Source organism: Notechis scutatus, chromosome 3 (assembly GCF_049901735.1).
Source record: "Notechis scutatus isolate UNSWTSFEM ecotype Mainland chromosome 3, rNotScu1.2, whole genome shotgun sequence".
Classification (NCBI taxonomy): domain Eukaryota; kingdom Metazoa; phylum Chordata; class Lepidosauria; order Squamata; family Elapidae; genus Notechis; species Notechis scutatus.
Window position 1 is genome coordinate 189268046 of NC_142011.1, and position 22115 is coordinate 189290160.

The window sequence follows — 22115 nt, forward strand, 5'->3', positions numbered from 1 at the left end:
ATATTAAAGCGCTGTAGATGTGGGCATAACTGATTTCCTTCAGACATGCTACCAAACATGCTATGGTTAATTGAAAGCACCATTCCATTTTCAACATGGAAAGGAGTATTGGAGAAGAGCAGTTAATCTAGCTAGATGTGGTTTGTTGGTGTTGTAGCTCCTTTTAAAGTTAAAATATCTTAGCTGCTGTTTCCTCTTAGTGTGTAGTAAAAAGGCAGTCTGGAAAAAGGAGTAATAATTTTTGCTGCAACTTTGCTTTAAACTGGCACATAAAGATATTTGAAAATTATTGGCTTCAGTTATGTTGTAGTAACTGGAAGTCTTGTACAAAATATGATTTGTTCTTTTATCCTGGACTGTTTATCCCATGGTAAAATCTACTTTCCCAGCCAGATTATCTTTAATGAGTCTTAGTAAGTTTGTTCCTCCTAGTAAAAACTTATATACAGCCATTTTAACTCATAATGAATCTTTTCAAATAGTACCAGCTCAGAGAAAACAATTTCTAACAAATCTTTAAATTTTCTCAAATCCATTTTTAATATCAAGTAAAGAACATTGAAACCTTTTTATTCTTTAAAAAATCTACTTTATTTCTCAAGTGAATGAGGATTTCCTCCGGAAACCAGATACAATCCAACTGCAATTACCACATTTGCACATAATGAGAATTTTGAACTTCAATTATAAATATGCTTAAGAAAAGTGGATGTACATATTCCCTCTGATTTGTTCAATGAGCCAATGCAAGCATTTAGGGAAAACATTGAAAGAAAATGTAAAAAAATCCAATCAAAATAAAACAAAAATATATTTATTTAACTGCAAATTACATTTTCAGTGTCTTAATTGATTCAGGAGACCAAATAGAAAGTTACAATAAAAAGCTTCAAGGCAATTTGAAAATAATAATACATTTATTAAAAATAAATCTCCACCTGCTTCTCTCCTAAATATATAACAAAACAATGTTGGTCATCCTTTAGGAGACAGTACACATTATATTGCACTATCTTTGCAATATAGTTGATACTGGTAATTTGAATTTTTCTGCTACATTATGGAGTCATAACTGTAGCTCATTATGGAATGCAAAGAGATCAATGGTATATGTAGTCATTATGAAACCATGATTAATTCTCATTGTTTACTTTTATTATAAATAGAGCTTTTGTTGTGAGAACATACAGCCTCTCATTTGTTGCTTGAAAACCCAAAAAGGGATCATGTGTTTCCAGAGTTGCTACCATCTGCTTAGCAAGCTGATCAACTTGTCTGCCTTCCTTTCGGTTGTAGAGAACAGTGGTTAGAGGACTTGGCTGGCGGTAGATGAACACTCTTCGCTGGCACTCACAAAGGGCAGAATATGAGTGGTCTGGTGCACAAGCCATGAATTTCTTGTCCTGCTTGGATGCCTGCACATAACCTAAAACACACATAACCAGCAAAAGCAAATAATTATTATTTTTATCTCACAGACCAGTTGTCATTGTGTGAGCTTTTGCTCTCTTATTTTATGTAGTGTAAAATGGGTATGGGGCATTAACATGTTCTTTGGGACGCAGCTTTGTAACCTCAGGATTAGGATGCAATTACTGCAATAGAATAGATTTGAGATGTTTTTAGAAACTAGCAGGCGATACAGTTATGGCAAATACGCTAAAAGGACAGTACATGAAAAATACATTAGTGGAACCTCACGTGTAGACTGTCTCTCCAGAGCTTTTCAACGCAGCATTTGAACTCTACATGTTGCTCTCATTCTAATTCAAAGTAAACATCAAATAAAAATGAGTTTCTAAAGCTTAAAGAATTACACTGATTATCTTTGACACATCTGTCTAAGCCCTTTAATTGTACAGCTGGCAAGATATTTCTATTCTTTCATTATACATGGGGAAAGTGAATCCATATTTTATTTGGAACCAATTACTGGAGCAGATTATCACCAAAGTGTTATGTTGTATGCCATATTGCAACAGGCTAATAAATGAGAAGGAAAATGCTGCTAGTTTTTAATCAAACTCTTAAGACGAAGCCAAAACAAAAAGATCATATTTCTTTCTATCTATCTGCACAATTTAACAAAAAATCTGGGCATTTTAGGTTTTTTTTCCAAATAGTCCTTTTCTCTTACCTAAGGCATTGAAAGTAGAAATATGCTCCCATTTGTCTTGCTGATCTGGGCGAGGCTGCCAGAGAAGAGCATCAACATCATGGCGTAAGCAGAAGCAAGGCATTTCCTTAGGATCTACCACTGTTGAGAAAAGATACTGATTGCTTCCCAGGTTTACCTGCAGGATTAAGAAAAGCAATCTTCTTTATTACCAATATAGAAATTATTAACTGGCTACACTGGATACAGCAGTATCAGAAAAAAAAAAGCTGAACAGTCCAAACCTCTGTATATTGCATTTTCCAAACCAGGTCTCATCTACTCTAAAAGATTAGGATTTGGGGATTGGAGGGTTAGCACACACTATATAAAACTGATTGTATTAAGTTGTGCTCCCTGATTCAGTATGGTATAGTGTTTTTAATGGTATAGTGTTTTTAATGCTGGATCTACAGCTGTGATGGCAAACTTATGGTACGTGTGCCACAGGTGGCATGCAGAGCCATTTGTGCAGGCACGCGAGCCCCAGCCAAACTTACCTCACTGCACATGCGCATGCCTCCCAGCTGATTTTTTTGGCCCTCCCAGCTGATTCCCCCCCCCCCGGAAATACAGGAAGTGACAAAACGGGCCCATTTTTCGGCCCCCAAAGGCTGCAGAGACTTCCCTCGAGCCTCCGGGAAGCTGAAAAATCAGCTGGGAGGTGCGCACATGCGCAGTGCAGGTAAGGGGTGGGGTGCATGCGAGGGGCTGTGGGGGGAGCGCGTGTGCATTGTTTTTGGGATGCTGGCATGCAAATGTGCACAAGCACACGTGCAATTTTCGGCACAGGAGCCCAAAAAGGTTAGCCACCACTGATCTACAGCAAGGGTCTACAACCTTGGCAAGTTTAAGACTTGTGAACTTCAACTCCCAGAATTCCTGAGCTAACATGACTGGAGGAGGAATTCTGGGAGTTGAAGTCCACAAGTCTTAAAGCTGTCAAGTTTGAAGACACCTCACCTACAGGTTCAGATCTTCATCTGGTGATGAATCTTATTGAGTAAATGCATATTAATTTATTAATGTTATAACCTTTTCCAATATAAGCAATATTCAGGATGATTAACAAGTTTTTTTACAAAAAAACAACAACAGTACAAATTAAGCAAAAGTAATTCTTTCACTATTATTTGCTGTATTTCAAAAGACTTATGCCAGGAAAAACATAAACATAAATAAACTTCTTGGAGGCATCATTATGGGAATTTTATGTAGGATAACCATATAGATTGTGGAATTCTGTGTGTTGTACTTAAACTGGAATAAAGAGTGCTATTTAAAGTCTATGAACTTGGGAATGGCTGTAAGTTCCTTTAGAAAGGCAGTTTTTAATCTATATTCCCCAGACCTATAAATGGCATTAGCACATTGTAAAAAAGGTCTGCTGCATACATTTAAATAGCAATCATAATTAAGATGATTGATATGCCAAACCATTAAAGCTGCTGTTTCCAACAGAAGCAAAAAACTATCTTTACACAATTTAAACACTATTTTTTTCTGACTTTGAATGAAATCCAAATAAATAAATCACTCTACTTTGAATTTGGAAAAGGGTATAAGCTGGTCAAAAAGGATCCAGAGGCTACATATTCAACAGCATTCATTGTATTTTGTAAGAAAAACAGTGGTTTCATTTCTGAAAACCAAGGTTCAGAATTTGTAATCAAGAACTGTTAAGTTTTTAATCCAGTATCTCCTTTCCTGAAATATATTTAATTATACATTGAATTTTGCACATTAATACAATTGCCTATGCGTGTCAATAAATATGTTCTGAATAGCAAGATGTGGCATTTTTGTCGTTGCAGCTGAAGCTCTAACTCTATATGAATATCAGGAAAGTTCTTTGTGCCATAAAGAGATGTAACTTTGGCTTTAAAACTCTCAAGGGATTGAAATGGGATCTTTTTCATGGTTACTCTAGGGCCATTTCACACAAGTTGGCAGTTTTGAAGCATGGGCTGTCACATCATAAAGACAGCATACTGCCCGTTAGGTACCTACTTAGTTTTGCTGAGTTCAATAGTTTCATACCAATGTTTTAAATAAATCAAAATCAAAAGGTATACAGATTAGAAGAGGAGAAACCATGCTCCAGTTTTTTAAAAATAGAAACTTTAATTAGAATTTGTTAATTTTTAGTTTTTATTATCTACAAAATAAACAACAGATGCTTACAGATAATATTCTATATCTTCTGAACTGCTAAATTATTTATAGGTGATCAAAAACTGGCAATATTTATGTAAGAAAGCCTTACTGGATTAGATCAAAACCAGTATTTCTCCAACATACTGATTTTCAGAAGGGCTAAATGTTTAGGGATTCTGACAAGCAGGCAGTGCAGACATCTCTCTCTCCAACTGCTTGTTGGTTAATCCTAAATTCAGATCATTTATGAACAAGTTCAAAAGCAATGGACCCAACACAGATCTGTTTTACATCCTGCCTTCATTACTTTATCAGTAAGTAACTCAAGGCAGTGAACATACTTAACACTCTTTCTTTCTCCTATTTTTCCCCACCTCAAACTCTAATTCTCTTCCACTGAGAAAAAAAGCCCATTTATTCCTCTTATTCAATGACCAGCAAATATATTCCAAAACCTTTGATGAGAAACTTTGTCAATTATTTTTTGAAAATTCAGACTTAGTGCCAACATTTTTATATGGTTCTCAAAACACTCTCAAAGTACTCTAAAAGTTTAGTGTGACCGAATTTACCTGAGTAGTATTCATGCTGCTTTCCTTTTGACAAGTCTTATTCCTCTATACTATGCTTAAATACTGTTTCCTTGTTTTGTATTTCTATCAATTTGCCATGAATATGTTAAGCGGATTGCTCTATAATTTCTCAGGTATCTCCTGTGTCCTTTTTAAAACTCTGTACAGTTTGTAGTTATAATCTTATCCACATGAAGTAAATCAACAACAAAGAATTCCAGGCAGAAGAGAATTTCTATGTTATTGGAATGAAAAATATTAATGCAAATGGAAAATAAATTCTACTTTTAACTTAAAAAAAGAGAACAGATAAGGTAGTAATTAAAGGAGATTGAGTTTATGTGTGCGTGTGTAAGTGTAGCAAATCCCATTTTATACTGACAAATAAAATGCACATGGCAATATGCAAAAGGTCAACTTACATTGCTGAATAATTAAATGATAAACAAAAAATCACTGCAATTTAATATAGTTTATTACACCAAGCTATAATTTTAGATATTATAATTTTTCTACCCTAGTAACAAAAGCAATTGAATAAAAGTTGCATTAAAGGTAAAAAAGAAAGGTCACATAGGCAATCATGTGATGACAACTCTTAACAACTGTGTGAGATTTGCTGAACTATGGCAATTGGAACTACCCAGGAGGCAAGTGATTAACCGATCTGTAAGGAAAGTTTTCCTTAGTTCTAGGTTAGTTCTTTCTTTGTTTAGTTTCCACCCATTGCTTCTTGTCCTGCCTTCAGGCGCTTTGGAGAGTAGGTTGACCCCTTCTTCTTTGTGGCAGCCCTGAGATATTGGAACGGTGTTATTACATCACTCTAGTCAACACAACTGAACAGAAAGAAAAAGACAATATGAAACCTGACACTACGTTAGGCTTGTTATATTTGCACACTATTCTTGTCACCATGTCTCTTGCACAAAACTTTGTTCTCCCCAATGAAACTATAGCCAATGGCTAACAAATTCATTTCTTTGGAATATTAAAGAACAAAAGCCAACAATGAAACAATGTGGTATCAACAAATACATAATTGTACTGTTTTTGTTCCAACAGACTAATATTCATAGCAGCTTAAATGTTCCATAATAAAGTGCTTCTAATCTATTCACTGCCAAAAAAGAACTCAATTCAACTTCAGGATTGAGAAAAACAACAATATTGTATTATTTTAACTGCTGGTGTGAAAATGAGATTCTCAGTATGGCTTCTCTGCAAAGCAATCACATACTTTTAACATAAATATTTTCACAAATCATTTGACGATGCAATATAAGTGAACATGCTTTATGAAAAACAAGATGCTAGAAGCTATTATGTTTTGAGGAACACAAAATGGGGCTGTTTGGAATGGTTCTGACAATTTCTAATCTTGCTTATTAGTTTATAAATTTCATTTGTCTTGATTTTTTTTTAAATTCTCACATTACTGAAGTGCTTCTAAAGTCTTAAATGCAAGACCTGGTAATAGTTCACTTTTTTCAGTGGCACTGTAAATTCAAATAGTTGCTAAAACAATGGTCATTTAGTGAGGACTCCCTGTAAATGTAACTAGCATTCTTCCAATACAAGCTGGAATGGGAAGCTTTTAATAATTTTTTGAAGCTTTTTGGTGGCGTTAAGTTTCAGCCTACAATTTCCGATGCTGGAAGACAATGCTTGCTGGAAGACAACGCTGGAAGACAAAGCTGGAAGACAACACCTATCTAAATTTATATATTTAAAAAGACTAGAAACAGTATGCAATGGACAATTTTTTCAAACTCAATTTCTTTGGCATAGGAATTTGCAGGGAAAATAAATGTCTTAAATTTCTCCCCTTGCCCAAAATGGCACCCAACATCTGAGGAAATTTTAATGCTATTTTCTCCTCAGAATAGCACAACATGCCCTACAAAAAAAAAGCTGAAAATTGTGCCCTGCTTACTCTAGGTGGATTGATCAACTGTGTTATGTAATTCTCAAGGTTGGGAATACTGGAAGCTATAGTCTAATGTATTTGGAAAGCACCAGTTGAAAAGGCTAATATAGACTGAAAATCTAAGCTTCAATAAGCCTATGGATAGGTTCATCTTGATTGCACCAAGCTAGAATACTCGTTCTGCTGCTCCCTTCTAAATGTCAAGTTGTTTAAGTATTAAGAATCTGAAAAGGTGAAGTTTATTTTTAATTATATTAAGAGTAGATTGCTGCACAGTAAATTTTTAGGTTAGGTCGACATGACCCATTACAATGAGCAATATTAATCACTGGGTGGTTCATGGCTAATGAAATGTTATGGTATAATAATTAGTCCTTCTAGCTTTAAGAGTTCAAGCTGACACTAGTGAAAAGATGTTTAACTGACCAATTCTTGGTAGCCAAATAAGATATGATGGTGCAGATAAAGTAACATGAAGAAATTCAACTATTGATTGTTACAGGGGAAAAAAAAAAGAAACCGAAAAGTATCATGAGGAAAGTAGTATAAATTTATGGAGATGACTGTTCTATGTGATTTGAGAGATAGCACCTCAAATTGGAAGCTATGTTTTTATACAGAATTCTTTTAATAAATGACTATAAATAAATCTCATTCGTATTTCCAAAGGCATCAAATTAGAGACACATTAATAGGGGTATGGAAAAATTAAAATGAAACCATTACACAAATATTCCAATCTGGATGTCAATGGAAGCTATGATATATCCGAATGTTTTAGACTTGAACAAGACAGTGAGCTATACAGAATTATTAGATGAACAAGGGAAACTAAAATCTAAGCAGGAATTAATGTTACAAGGAATACAAGTAGATTGGTGGCTGTATATACAGATACAATCTAGATACAAAAAAGATATAGAACAATATGGGATAAATTCGGATGAACAGGAATTGGATAAAATCTTACAAGGACCAGATAGAAAAATGATTACTAAAGTATACAATTATTTGTTAAGATACAAACTAGAGGAAGAAACAGTAAAAGAAGCAATGATAATTTGGGCCAAAAACTTTGGATATAGCATAAATTTGGAAGATTGGGAAAACCTATGGAAAATACATTATAAATTAACTCTATCTGCAACTTACAAGGAGAATTTATGCAAAATGTTTTATCGCTGGTATCTACCGCCAGCGAGACTCACAAAAATGTTTCCTAATAATTCGGCAAGCTGTTGGAAATGTGGATATGAATAGGGCACCTACTATCATATGTGGTGGTCCTGCCCAAAAGCAAAAAAGTATTGGAGGAAAATTAGTAATTGGCTTGAAGAAATCACTAAAGTTAAAATTGAATGGAAACAGAAATATTTGTATTGGGAATTCTAAAACAAAAAATTAGTAAAAAATTATTATATATATTCACATATTAAAAGCAGCAAGGCTCACCTTCGTCCAAAATTGGAAATGCAAAAATACTCCCCCCGACTTCATGATCATAAAAAAAGTTTTGGAATGCATAGAAATGGACAGGCTATCATTGGAACTTAAGAACAAAGAGGAATCAGAATATTACAAGATTTGGAATTGTTGGTACAATTGGCTATTAGGTAGACATGACATTAATAAAATAAAGTCAAATAAAAAGGTATGATGGAAACTAGTTACACTGTATATATAATTAGATTTGTAATATATAATTAGATGAAACTTTGTGTTATATGTTGAAAGTAACAACCGTGAATGAATATTTTACACAATTTGAGAGATGTCAGATTGAGTGAGCATTGTTTTGCTTAAGTTGTGATAAGCAGAAAGTTTGATTTTACTGTACTTGTATAAATTTGTTTAATAAAGTATTTTTATATTTTAAAAAATGACTAGTGAGATAAACAGGTTTGATGTGTATAACTTGGCAGCTAAAATAGAGCTCAGGCTTTTTTCTTGACCAATTATGTCCCATCAGTGTTGTCTCTTGATAACCCCACAGACAGATTTTCTCCAGGATGATCAGTCTACAACCTGGCCCTTCATGGCATCCAAGGGTGCACCCATCACCACAATTGAGTCCATTAATTTACTGTTAATCACATTCCCCCCCCCTTCCCTTTTACCTTTTCCAGTATTAAAAGACTTCTAAACAGACACAGGTCTTCACATGTCATTTCAACCTGGTCATTTATATAGTCATTTCAACCTGCTCTATATAGTCATTTCAACCTGGTCATTTGGGCCTCAAGTGATAACTCTGGATCAATTTGTTCAATGATCCATTTGTTGTTGTTTGACACTTGTAAATTAGAAGATTCAGAAAAAACAACAGAAAAAAGAAACAAACTCTGCAAATTGTCAACCATTATGGAATTTAAGAATATAATCTAATGCTTACCACATGAGTGATCTTCATGGTATGACCGTCAAATCTACATAAACTTGTACTGTCTTCAAGAAAAATGTCGCATTCTTCTAGCTCTTGAGCATTACATGGAGGATTTTCTTTGTTAGGATCTGGATTCTAAAATCAGGAATTCAATTTAGCTTTCTATGCATTCTGTGAGCCGATATTAATAAAATAGCAGTAAAAAAGAAGCATGTGATATAATAACAAATCTATAATACATGTATTGCATCCAGTATTTCACTAATATCTTAAAAAGGGTTTAATTCTAGAATATAGTCAATTCATAGGAGCATGAAATAATTGCACCCTAAATTGAAACATTTCAGACTGTACTTTGGGAAACAATGATTGTTTCTCATAAAAAAATTGGAAACTCAGAATTTTGGGAGGACTATTTTGTTTATGCATATTGAGCTTTTCTTTTTATGTTTATGCATATTGAGCTTTTTTTCAAAGTATAATCATTTAATGTCATATATATGTAGTCTGAAATATGTTTCAGCTTATCTAAAGATAACTAATAAATAAAGCCAATTACTGTAGGATATTCAATAAAGTATGATTTAAAAATCATGCAACATACAATTTAACGACTACATTATATTTTGGTATGTGTATTTATATATTAAAAGCAAAAAAATTATCAGTTTACCATTTCATCAGAGGTAAGATACATCAGCTGCTCAGCTATTGTGGCACTTTGAGCAGGGTCCATAATAAATTCCCCCCGAGAGTCACCAACTATCAGTTCTGGCCATAAACGCTTCTCTTCTTCTTTCTTAATTAAAATTATCTCTAATCTGGGAAGGATAAAATAGGTAAACATTGATAAGCCATAACCAAAGGTAGAATGCAGGACTTAATATTAAATGAATTAATATATTCACAATGCTTTGATAGTAGTAAGTGAGGGTTCTTCAAGGAAACCCAACTATGAATTCACACCTATACTGTAGATGGTGCACTTTCACTGGAACAGTTTAGAATTAAATCATTCCTTTTAGAATTTCTGCCCCTAGGCGTTATATACAGGCATGATATTCCGTTCTGAAAAAAAAATCGGGGCCGGCCAAAAGAGACCCCCCGCCGTGCGCCCGGGGAGCGCCCGCTGCTTTCCCTCGCCAGGGCCGGGCGGTGGCGTGTTGCACGGAGGCTGGTCTGTGGCTGGCCCAGCTCCCTTTTCCTGCTGCTCAGCGGCCTCCGCTCGCACCGCCCGGGCTCCGCTCAGGTATCTGGCTGGGGCTGTCAGGAGTTGCTACCGCCGGCGCAGCTCCACGCGGCTCCAGTCCCGCGTTGCCTCGGGAAGGGAAAGGCAAAACCAGGAGCCGCTGCTGCCGTTGCAAAGCGCCGCCGCAGCTCTTCCTTTTGCCTTTCCCTTCCTGAGGCAACGCAGGACTGGAGCGCGCGAGCCGCGCCAGCAACTCCTGACTTGGGGCCTCCGAGGGGAGGAAGGAGGAGAAGAAGGGGTGGGGGAAAGGGGGATTCCCAAAAAAATCGGAATTCCGATTTTAATCGGAAGAATATCATGCCTGTATATACCATGTGTTCGCCTCAATTTTGACGACTGATAGCAATTCCAAAAGTATAAAGAAAAATAAACGATCTGCAATAGGAAAGTGACTGGATCATGTGGATGTATAGATGACCACATGAAAAACTTCAGTTATAGATTAAGCAAGTGATTCAATATAATTGTATGAATCACACATGGGTGACTATCTATTTACAAACTCAGATGTTGAACAACATAGGGACTGCTTTGCTGAATGTTACATACTACTGATATTCATCATGGCAATCTACACTAAAGATATTTTAGTAATGCCATCACCTGTTTACCCTTTTCCCCATAAAATAGAAGGTGGGTGAAAAATGGCAATAGGCTACAGATCGACATATATAACAAATTCAACAGATCAAGTACAGAACACTAAAATATATACCTATTTCCTTTAATTATCCATGTGGAGTTTTCATGGTCAATCAATGAAAAAAGGTCACCTTTCAATATAGGAAACTGTGGATCTTTCAATGCCACACTGAGATGATTTGGAGAAAAGCTGACATGTATATCTTCTTTGGTAAAGTTTTCATGGAGTCGGAAAGTGATTATCAAATCATCTTCAGTCTGTTGCCAGTAATATAGAGGTTCTATAAACAGAAGCACATAATGGGAGTACATAATTAGCTAAAGGCTAAAACATTAAAGATTTGTGGAATAGCTGTCAAAAACCTGATTATTTGTACAATAAAATGTTGGATTGCCTAGCTATCTGAAACTAGAAAAAGAAAAGTAACAGCAGTTCCAAAGTACATCATCTATCATTACTTAAAATCTACTAGGAAGGTGCAAATAATAATTAAATACAAAGAGTATTAAAAATATAATGCATAGATAAATAGAATCATAAAGAGTTGTAAAGGGGCCATTTAGGCTATAAATTCAATCTGCTGCTCAGTGAAGAAATGCAAATTAAAGCAACCCAGAAAAATAACCAGCTTACAATTAAAATACATCCAGATGAGGGGTTCTATGATCAAATGTTTGTTAATGTCAGAAAGTCTTTTCTAACATTGAAAAGTATAATCTTATCCTTTATTAGTCATCTTTTATCAGGGTTAAGCATATTAGTTTTTTTCCATTTTTCTTCACTTAGTTTTATAGTCCCTGATCATTTTCACTGCCCTACTTTGAAATTATTCCAATTTTTCAGGATCCATAAATTACGGAGCCCAGAACTAGAGGCAAGTGTCTAAAGAATGACCAAAAAAGAAAAGAGCAGAACAGTTACCTCCACTGATTTTGAAATTATATTTATGTTGATGTAGCCCAATGCAAGTTGAATTGTATGCAATTATCTTCCAATGAATTAAATGACAGGGCTGTTAGTCATAGAGTTGTCATTTTTCCTTGACTGTTCCCATTTATAAAATGACATCAACAATTATATCTTATGAATCATTGGAAAACATTATTACTGTCATTCTTAGACACTAACTGAATAGTATAATAATATAACCCTACCACAAATATACTGTAATTTACTAAGTCATCAATATAATATAGAACTTTCTCTTTTTAAAAATAAAAGTATCACTTTCCTTTATTTAGCTATACAGGATAGATCAGAGGTCTGCAACCTGAGGCTCTGGAGCCACAGGCGGTTCTTTCGGACCTCTGCTGCAGCTCCCTGTCAGCTGATCCATATACTGGCTGGCCCCTCCCTTTCACTCCTTTCCTGGCCTGAGAAGGTAAGGGTGATGGTGGAGGATGGAGATTCACTCCATATTCCAGAGCAGGTGACTGGGTGGGAGTGAGTGATGTTGAGTTGGCCATGCCCACCCAGTCACACCGGTTGTTAAAATTATTGGCTCCCTGTGTTTTCTTTTCTGTGGGAAACAGGTCCAAATGGCTCTTTGAGTGTTTAAGGTTGCAGACCCCTGGGATAGATGAAACTATTAGCATGGATTTTTTTTCTAGCAACTTTTCTAGCCAAAAAAGCAGAAGCTTTTGAATGAACAACACTACCCATCATTTATAATGTCTGAACTAGGCTATGATAGCATCTTCTGAGAAGTGTACTTATCTTATTCACTTAAATGGACAAAAATTGGAATATGTCATTTTTCTGCATCACCATAGCTTCTTATAATCTTAACAGTATTGAAGACTTTAATATTTAAACAAATGGAAAGCCCACTGTATACTGGTATATATACTGGAATTCTAACTTCTACAATTACTTCTTTTAACTGTAAAAACTGTATGACAAACTAACATATCAAGGTTGTTTTTGATGTTCTGGGATTTGATCGCAATATGGCTAAGCTGAAGAATTTTCAAGCCTGCATGATTTTAATTATCTTTTCCACTATAAAGCTTCAGGATAGCATGAGTTGCAGGGAGGTTACCTTTCCTGTTTGCTTCTGTTTTCTCCTTTTCATTTTCATCTTGCTTGGTCTCACCATTCTGCAAAAGACTATAGGGCTTGTAGGAGATAACCATCAGGCCACTGCCATCTGGTTCTAGAGCTGCATAATGAGGAACAGATTTTCCTTGAAGAACTTGGCGTTTGGAGACTTCATATACTTCTTCACCTGATTTTTTTAAAAAAACAACAAACTTTGAATTTCTTAATTCCTCCCATTTTTAAAGGATAAGCATTCAACCATACTTTGATCATAGCAAAATTTGGGGCATCATCTGACAATGTCTTTAGAAGGCTTTAATACAGCCTTCATAAAAGGAACCAACGTGAAGTCCTTGAAAAAGTTTTATGTAGTTAATAGGAGCATAGAGCACATATACTCTCCTTATAACTTCAAGGTTAATTATGCTACTAACAATTCTTCTGGAATATCTCAAAATCCTCATTTGCAAGATGGTGTGTTGAATATATTCATGGCCTTGAATTATTTGTAAAAATTGTAAAGGTGGCATAGAAATAAACTTTTTAAAAAAATGTAAATGATCTTGTGAAGCTTGATAGATTCAGAGAGAGTGATCAGCCCAGTCACCCAGCTGGCTTTCCATTTTCTACCCTGCCTTATGTCCAGAACTCAAGGCAAGGAACAAGGGCATACTCCTCTCATTTTTCCATATAATATGAAGTAGGCTGGGCTGAGAGAAAGTGACTAGCTCAAATTCACCCAGCACATTTTCATGACTGATTTCTATTGCCAGGCTTTGCCTTAGAGAAAAGCTATTCAAAAAGATGACTGCTTGTAACATGGATTCCATTTTAACCATCTGAAATTGTTTCTATACATTTTTGGGAAACTGGAAGGATAACAAAATATTTACTGAAAAATAATTTCAATGAGATTTACTACTATTTTTAATGCCATCCCACCTTACCATATTTTCTTTTAAGAAATATTTCCTAATACCTCTTCCAAACCTTCAGGCTATTAGGTATTTGCAAATTTGTATTAATATCCTTCTCCATTCCCCAAGTTAAGAGTTTCCAGAATACCGACAAGTAAGAATGTAATAAATATGTATAGATACCCAGTGAACTTCCTTTCATATACCAGCAAAGTAAAACCAAGTGAAACACTCACCCTCCTTAGATGTATTCATAATTGTAACCCACTCCAATGACACATGGAAGCCGCTGCCTTGTGCATCCAATTCATCCTTTTCTATTCGTAAGAGCAACACACCAACTGAATGTGTGTCTGACTGCACAAACGATAGGCTATGGACTATAATAAAAGGAGTCTCAAATTCTTCACTGAATAGTATCTGGAAAAAGAAGGAATTTTAGTAAGCGAATGTGTAATATTTTCTGAGTGCACAATCCATTCTTCAGATCTAACAGAACTATCAGGCTGTGTTTTGGTGATGGTAACTCAGCATCCACTATTTCCAATCCACACAGTTCATCTAACAGGAGAAGAAAATACTTATTTGAAGTGCTTTAGATGTTGCTGATAGTATATGATCATTTGCTTCCAATTTTAAGTTTTCCTCCCATTCAAATAAACAAACTATGTTATTGTCCCAGATGGTCCATTTTTATAAGTGAATCATGTAGCCCGAACAACCTACACATAAATCTGGAGTCTAGACAATAAAACTTATTTTGCCTCTCCATCTTTCAAAACTAAACATCTTTTGCAAAGGAGAAAAATATCACTTCAAGGCTAAATACAGTGCTCATTCAAGCCTTTATCCCAGGGACTGGCTTATTATAATGGATGAATCCCCTTTTTGTAGCTTTATTCCACAAACCTTGTACACTAATATGCCTTGCATACACTTCCTTAATCATCGAGTAAACTGACACCACAGATATTCCTCAATTTATCATAGAAAGCTCTATGGGCAAGTTGGAAATTTGTTTATCTCTTCATAAACCAGTTGATATTCTATGAATCAAATTCCAAGATTATGAACACATGAATGAGAAAAGAAATACTAAAAACACTCTTGAAAAAATACTACTGATTCTATATTACAAAAGCTAGATACTGTTCTGAAAATTAGTTCTTTTGCTATATACTAGATACTATTCTGAAAATTAGATCTTTTGTATATAAAATACAGAAAATAAACAATTAATTTCTATGCTGTATCATTTTCTTTCAGAAATGGCTTAAGTGCAATTTACTCAGAAAATGTTAGGAAATAGGACAATCCAATGCTTGATAATAGCACTTTTGATGCTAGCTCCAGCAAAATGAAATTAAGATCAACATGATGTCCAATCAATTAACTTTCTATATGAATTCATTTGCCTATCTTGCATTTGGACAAATTATCATCATTCCAGAAATCAACAGAACTATGCAGAAAAACATTTCATAGATACTTTAGAGAAAATGTATTTTTTCTCAGATTTATAAGCCTTTTGTAGCTGTTATCTTTATTTTCATATTTTACATATTTCTGAACATTAATGGCTAGATCTTCTTAAGACTAGCAGTAATGTTTTATAAACATTTTTCTATTTAATTGTATGATGCATTTAATACTTTGCAGGTAGTAGTCCTTACAACAATTTCCATTATAAATCATGATGGTCATAAGTCAAGGCACCCATATGACTGGACCTGACTATATAACTTTTTTGCAATAGTTGTTAAGCAAACAGCATAGTTGTTACATGAATACCATGTTCATTAAGTGAATCAATGTATTTCTACTGCCATTTTTTGCTGGAAACCAGCAAAAAAAGTATAGTTACATGAGTGTGAAACAGCTGTAATAATGAGCTGGTTGTCACGCATCCAAAATATAGTCAAGTAGTTGTGGGGTATGCAACCATCAGAACTCCAGGTTCTAAAAAGCTTTTGGAGGGGTCTGTTGAAACTTTGAACGGTCAGTAAGTGGTTGGTCATTAGACAAGGACTACCTGTAATTTTAGCATACTGCACCAGGCACAACTCTGCATATGAATCCCAGAGTTTCACCTACCTCATTAATCTCAGTATTCTCAAAAGCAATTAAGACACTCCTTTTAAGCAAGCATCTCCACATGCTCCAGGGGTGACTCAATAGCCAATAGCATTTAATTTTGATACTATTTTGATATTTGAGTTGGATTGGTTGATCTTCAAACTTGAGGGGTATTAATTTAAGGATTGTGTTTTATATACATTGTCTAGAACTGTTTTGTGTGTGCATCAGACATTTGTAAAGTGATAATATATAAATGACAATAATTAGGTTTCTTGAGGTTAGCAGTCTTTAATGAAGAAAAATGAGGAAAACACTTATCTTACAATTTGAAACATATGTGAAAGACAATTTGTTTATACTGAAGCAACTGAGCAGTAGAAAGAGGATAATCTTAACCAAGCATCTTGAACCATTTGAGAAAGGAGACATTTAAAATATACTTAATGCTTTTCAACAGAAGACAAATTCTCAGGACTTACTTCCCACTTTTCACAAGAACCATCATCCCGCTTGCCAGTTTGAATAAGATATAGTCTTCCTGTTCCATCTGAAAGGGTAACCCAGGTGGAAGATGTGAAATGTAGTGATGCACAAAGACGATTATCACAAGCTATTAAGTCTGCTGGAAGCCTGAATACTTCTCTTGGTTTTTTTAAGGCAGTATCCTGCAAAGAAGGAAAACAAGAATATGCTTAAGTTCAAAAAAACAAAAAATGAACAATCGTAATAGTGTAGCTGAGGTTTTCATGGACTCTAGTGATGGTTTTTGGTCTGTATAATACTAAGCAGAAACAAAGTTAGAAATGATAAGAAGTCAGAAGAAAACACAATCTCCTTATTAGAAAAGCAATATATACTGAGCAAGAATGTCTGGCAATTGATCCAGATTAAGCTCTCTGATTCTTTAGCTCTTACAGGGGTAGTATTCTCCTGAAAGAATTGGCAAGTAGAATAAAAGTCAAAATCTGCAAGTATTTTTGGACTTAAGTTTCCTAGCATATTAATACATGGCTAGTATCTTGGTTAGTCTCCCCTACTTCCTATAACATCAATTAGAACCACTTCTAGAATGAGATGTATGGAATACTGATACATATAATTTTTAATATTCACCTGCACACACTCTAATATCTTTTCATATTTAAAAAACAGGTGCATAGCTTTAACTGAAGAGGCATTACACATTACAAACTGCAGACTTTTTGACAAATATTTAGATCATTCATACCTACCGGTATTAACAGAGAGAAAATTGTTAAGTTTGTATTGTACTTTGATTAATTAAAATAGAATACTTTATTTGGCAGATGTGATTAGACATACAAATTGTCTCCGGTGCTCAGGGATGGAAGTTTAAATTTCCCCTGCCTGAATATTGAAATTTGGGAGGCAAGAATGTGAAAAACAACATTTTTGCTGAAAATTACACATGTAACTCAAACACATACTTGCAAGAAAATTTTCCTGGTTTGCTGCTACCATCATGGACATCTAGCATATTTATTTTAGAATGAACTTACGAAAGTAACACTTAAATTCATGACTCTTCCAAGTTGATCAACATAATAAACATTATCTTGATACCAGGAATCAAGATGTAGGTAATTATACATGCCAAATGCACGCATGTGTTCCAAGGTGTACTGATCATCTCTCAGTTTGACTTCTGCTACCGCTGAAGGGGAAAACAAACAGGAAAATTATGATATTGCGTAATCAAATAGGAAATGAACTTACAATATTGAACTCATAGGTCTTGATTAAAACTTAATTTCCTGATTATATATTTAAAATAAGGATACTGTAGGTTTTCTCCAAGATACCTCAAAAGTAAATATACAGAGACCAGGCTGACAAATAAAATTAGTATTAGAGTGCCATCTACTGTCTCTGACTTTTCTTTAACTACTTAGGGAAGTTTTAGAAGGCATTTTTTCCTAATAGCTTTCAGAGCTTCTATTTCCTTGGCATTCAAACACACAAAAAAGAAAAATTAAGTTGTGACAGCAACTTTAATCTACAAATCTATCACACCTATTTTGTTATACCAGGACCACAAATCTCTTCAGAAAGAAAATATTAATATTATGCATAGATACAAGCTAAATAGTTAGAAATAACTCAATTGTCATTAGTGGAACTCTGGATTATCAAGTAACAGAATACTGAAAAGCTGTCTAGTCATCACGTTTTTGTAACCTATTCATAGTTATACACTGCTCAAAAAAATAAAGGGAAAACTTAAACAACACAATGTAACTCCAAGTCAATCACACTTCTGTGAAATCAAACTGTCCACTTAGGTAGCAACACTGATTGACAATCCATTTCACATGCTGTTGTGCAAATGGAAGAGACAACAGGTGGAAAGCATAGGCAGTTAGCAAGACATCCCCAATAAAGGAGTGGTTCTGCAGGTGGTGACCACAGACCACTTCTCAGTTCCTATGCTTTCTGGCTGATGGTTTGGTCACTTTTGAATGCTGGCAGTGCTTCCACTCTAGTGGTAGCATGAGACAGAGTCTACAACCCACACAAGTGGCTCAGGTAGTGCAGCTCATCCAGGATGGCACATCAATGCGAGCTGTGGCAAGAAGGTTTGCTGTGTCTGTCAGCATAGTGTCCAGAGCATGGAGGCGCTACCAGGAGACAGGCCAGTACAGCAGGAGACGTGGAGGAGGCCGTAGGAGGGCAACAACCCAGCATCACGACCGCTACCTCCACCTTTGTGCAAGGAGGGACAGGAGGAGCCCTGCCAGAGCCCTGCAAAATGACCTCCATCAGGCCACAAATGTGCATGTGGCTGCTCAAACGGTCAGAAACAGACTCTATGAGGGTGGTATGAGGGTCCGATGTCCACAGGTGGGGGTTGTACTTACAGCCCAACACCGTGCAGGACGTTTGGCATTTGCCAGAGAACACCAAGATTGGCAAATTTGCCACTGGCGCCCTGTGCTCTTCACAGATGAAAGCAGGTTCACACTGAGCACATGTGACATGTGACAGGGTCTGGAGACACAGTGGAGAACATTCTGCTGCCTGCAACATCCTCCAGCATGACCGGTTTGGCAGTGGGTCAGTAATGGTGTGGGGTGAAATTTTTTAGGGGGCCGCACAGCCCTCCATGTGCTCGCCAGAGGTAGCCTGACTGACATTATGTACCGAAATGAGATCCTCAGACCCCTTGTGAGACCATATGCTGGTGCGGTTGGCCCTGGATTCCTCCTAATGCACGACAATGCTAGACCTCATGTGGCTGGAGTGTGTCAGCAGTTCCTGCAAAACGAAGGCATTGATGCTATGGACTGGCCCGCCCGTTCCCCAGACCTGAATCCAATTGAGCACATCTGGGACACATGTCTCACTCCATCCACCAATGCCACATTGCACCACAGACTGTCCAGGAGTTGGGGCATGCTTTAGTCCAGGTGTGGGAGGAGATCCCTCAGGAGACCATCCGCCACATCAGGAGCATGCCCAGGTGTTGTAGGGAGGTCATACAGGCATGTGGAGGCCACACACACTACTGAGCCTCATTTTGACTTGTTCTAAGGACATTACATCAAATTGGATCAGCCTGTAGTGTTTTTTTTTTTCACTTTAATTTTGAGTGTAACTCCAAATCCAGACCTCCATGGGTTGCTAAATTTGATTTCCATTGCTAATTTTTGTGTGATTTTGTTGTCAGCACATTCAACTATGTAATGAACAAAGTATTTAATAAGAATATTTCATTCATTCAGATCTAGGATGTCTTATTTTTGTGTTCCCTTTATTTTTTTGAGCAGTGTATTAAAAGCATTATTATTCTCCCATGTTCAACCATTACATTATGTTGCCATTACATCTTAGGGATTTCCCATAGTATTTGTCCAGCTGATCCTATCTGGCAAGGTTGATAGGCTCCAGGATCTTCCAATTAAATATCATGTTTCTGGATATTTGCATGTTCTTTATAGAGTTCCTGCGCTCTAAAATGAGGTTTCCTCCAAGATTTGAACAGGTGCCAAGGTACAGCCTTGGTAAGTATTACAGCAGTTACACTGTATACAAGCTTTTGTCTCACAATCATTCTTAATTCTACAGTGTTACTATAAGTAACATTATCTTAGATTAACCTTTGCTTAAATCACCTTAAATAACCACCATCAAATCTTAGTTTATAAATACAATTATTATAACAATAAAATATCAGATCAAGTTCCTAATATAATTCAATTGACTTATTCTCTTTAACTTAAGATCTTTCAAGTAGAGAAAATGTACACTAAAGTCTACCTTTAATGAAGATGAAATTTACAGACATATTGAACAAATATTTCTTTGAAACTATTCAAAATATACAACCAAACTATAAATTTGAAACCAAAGTATCTGTATATGTATTGAACAATTAAGTACAGAAATTTATATACATGTGTACACCTATTTTCATGCTGTTTTATTATATAATGTATTTTAGACGGCTTTATTCTATATTGTATTTATATTGTGTTTTAACTATATTTTAAATGTCTATACCTACTGCTGATAAGGTAAAAATGAATATTTATTTTTATGTAAGGTACTGAAATGATCTTGCCTAAACTTGAAAATCTAAACTGAGGACCCCAAACATTTCAGCTCATCAATCCCCTCAGGAATTTTCAGATTATTCATCTGAAACATTTATTATCTGAAATTAATAAATACTTTATCCTTAATAAATAACAATTTCTATTGTTCCTCTATAAAGAACAATTTTGCTCTTTTGGATAGTCTCGTGACTCTCATCTATCTTTGGAGTTCCTATTTATTTCTCTGGGGAACTCTGATCTAAGCAGAGTCCAAATTGATGTTTTCATAACTTGGATGGGAGACCAACAGGAAATCTGAGAGGTGCAGGAGAGTTTGGGAAGTAAAAAAAATACCCCAGCCATTTTTTAAGGATGCCAAGAAAATTACAGAGTCCATTTGGTTTTGTGGTTAAGGCCCCAGGATAGAAACTAGGAGACCATGAAAGCCAGCTGGGTGTTCTTGGACTGGTCATTTTCTTTCAGCCCAACTCCTCTTATAGAGTTGTGTGGAAATTAAGAGGAGAAAGGTGTGTTGGATATGTTCACAACCTTGAATTATTTGTAAAAATAAATAACTAAAAAAGTAAATGGGAAATAAATAGATGCAACTCCATGAAGCCACCAGAAGTCAAATTTGGCTCAAAGGAATGGGAAACTAATAGCCAACAGTTGCTTGACAGAGAGATGGCAGTCATATAAATTTAATCAATCAATAAATCACAAGAAAATAAAGCAACTAAACAGATAACAAAACAAGAGCCGGTGCTGAAACTAAACGTCATTCGGGATCTGGCGGCTCTCACCGAGATGTTGTTCTTTCCTCGGCAGACGGTGAAAAGAAAACGGTATTTAAAACCTCAAGAGCAAAACACAACATTTTTTTGAAAAAAAAAATTATTTTCTTAAGCCTGGAAATATCCTCGGCTTTTCCTGCTCCGTTTTGCTTGCCTACATCCGCCCAACTATTTTCCTGGAAACTGCCCCTGTCCAGCCAGCCTCGCAAGAGGCTAGACTAGAAGACCTCCAAGGTCCCTTCCAGCTCTATTCTATCCCATTCCCCGCAAGGCCTCAATTCCGGGAAACCGAGGCAACGCAGCCTGGGCTTCCCCGTAGCCCCAAACCCGATCGCCCAAAAGGGAAGCCACGCCGACACTCACGCGAGTCCAGCCCCACTTGGTAGCAGGCCAGCGGCTCCAACGAAAGCTTGTAGCCCTCGAACCTGGGGTCGAGCAGCAGCCGCTTGATGCGCAACGAACAGTTCGCCGCCTTTTCCATGCCGCAGATCTCTGCCTCAACCGTCGCCGCCGAGGACGAAAGGCTCCCTTACAAGCGGCCTTCCAAGCCTTTTCGGTCGTCTCAGCGCTCAGGCCGTGGAAGTATGGCCTGCCCCCCCGCGAAGGATTCTGGGTAGGAAAGGAGTGCAGAGCCTGTTGGGAA

At 36.2% G+C, this 22115-nt stretch overlaps 1 protein-coding gene across 1 annotated transcript; it reads right to left on the bottom strand.

The window, feature by feature from the left end:
• Nucleotides 1–566: 566 nt before the first annotated feature.
• Nucleotides 567–22088, bottom strand: NUDCD1 (NudC domain containing 1). The gene is made up of 10 exons (XM_026689740.2): nucleotides 21836–22088; nucleotides 17643–17797; nucleotides 16602–16787; nucleotides 14280–14463; nucleotides 13128–13313; nucleotides 11159–11366; nucleotides 9868–10015; nucleotides 9204–9329; nucleotides 2138–2294; nucleotides 567–1426 (listed from the first exon to the last, which is right to left on the bottom strand). The coding sequence occupies exons 1-10, from the start codon at nucleotides 21951–21953 to the stop codon at nucleotides 1134–1136; spliced, it is 1761 nt and encodes a 586-aa protein (XP_026545525.1). The 5' UTR covers nucleotides 21954–22088; the 3' UTR covers nucleotides 567–1133.
• Between the last annotated feature and the right edge of the window lie 27 nt (nucleotides 22089–22115).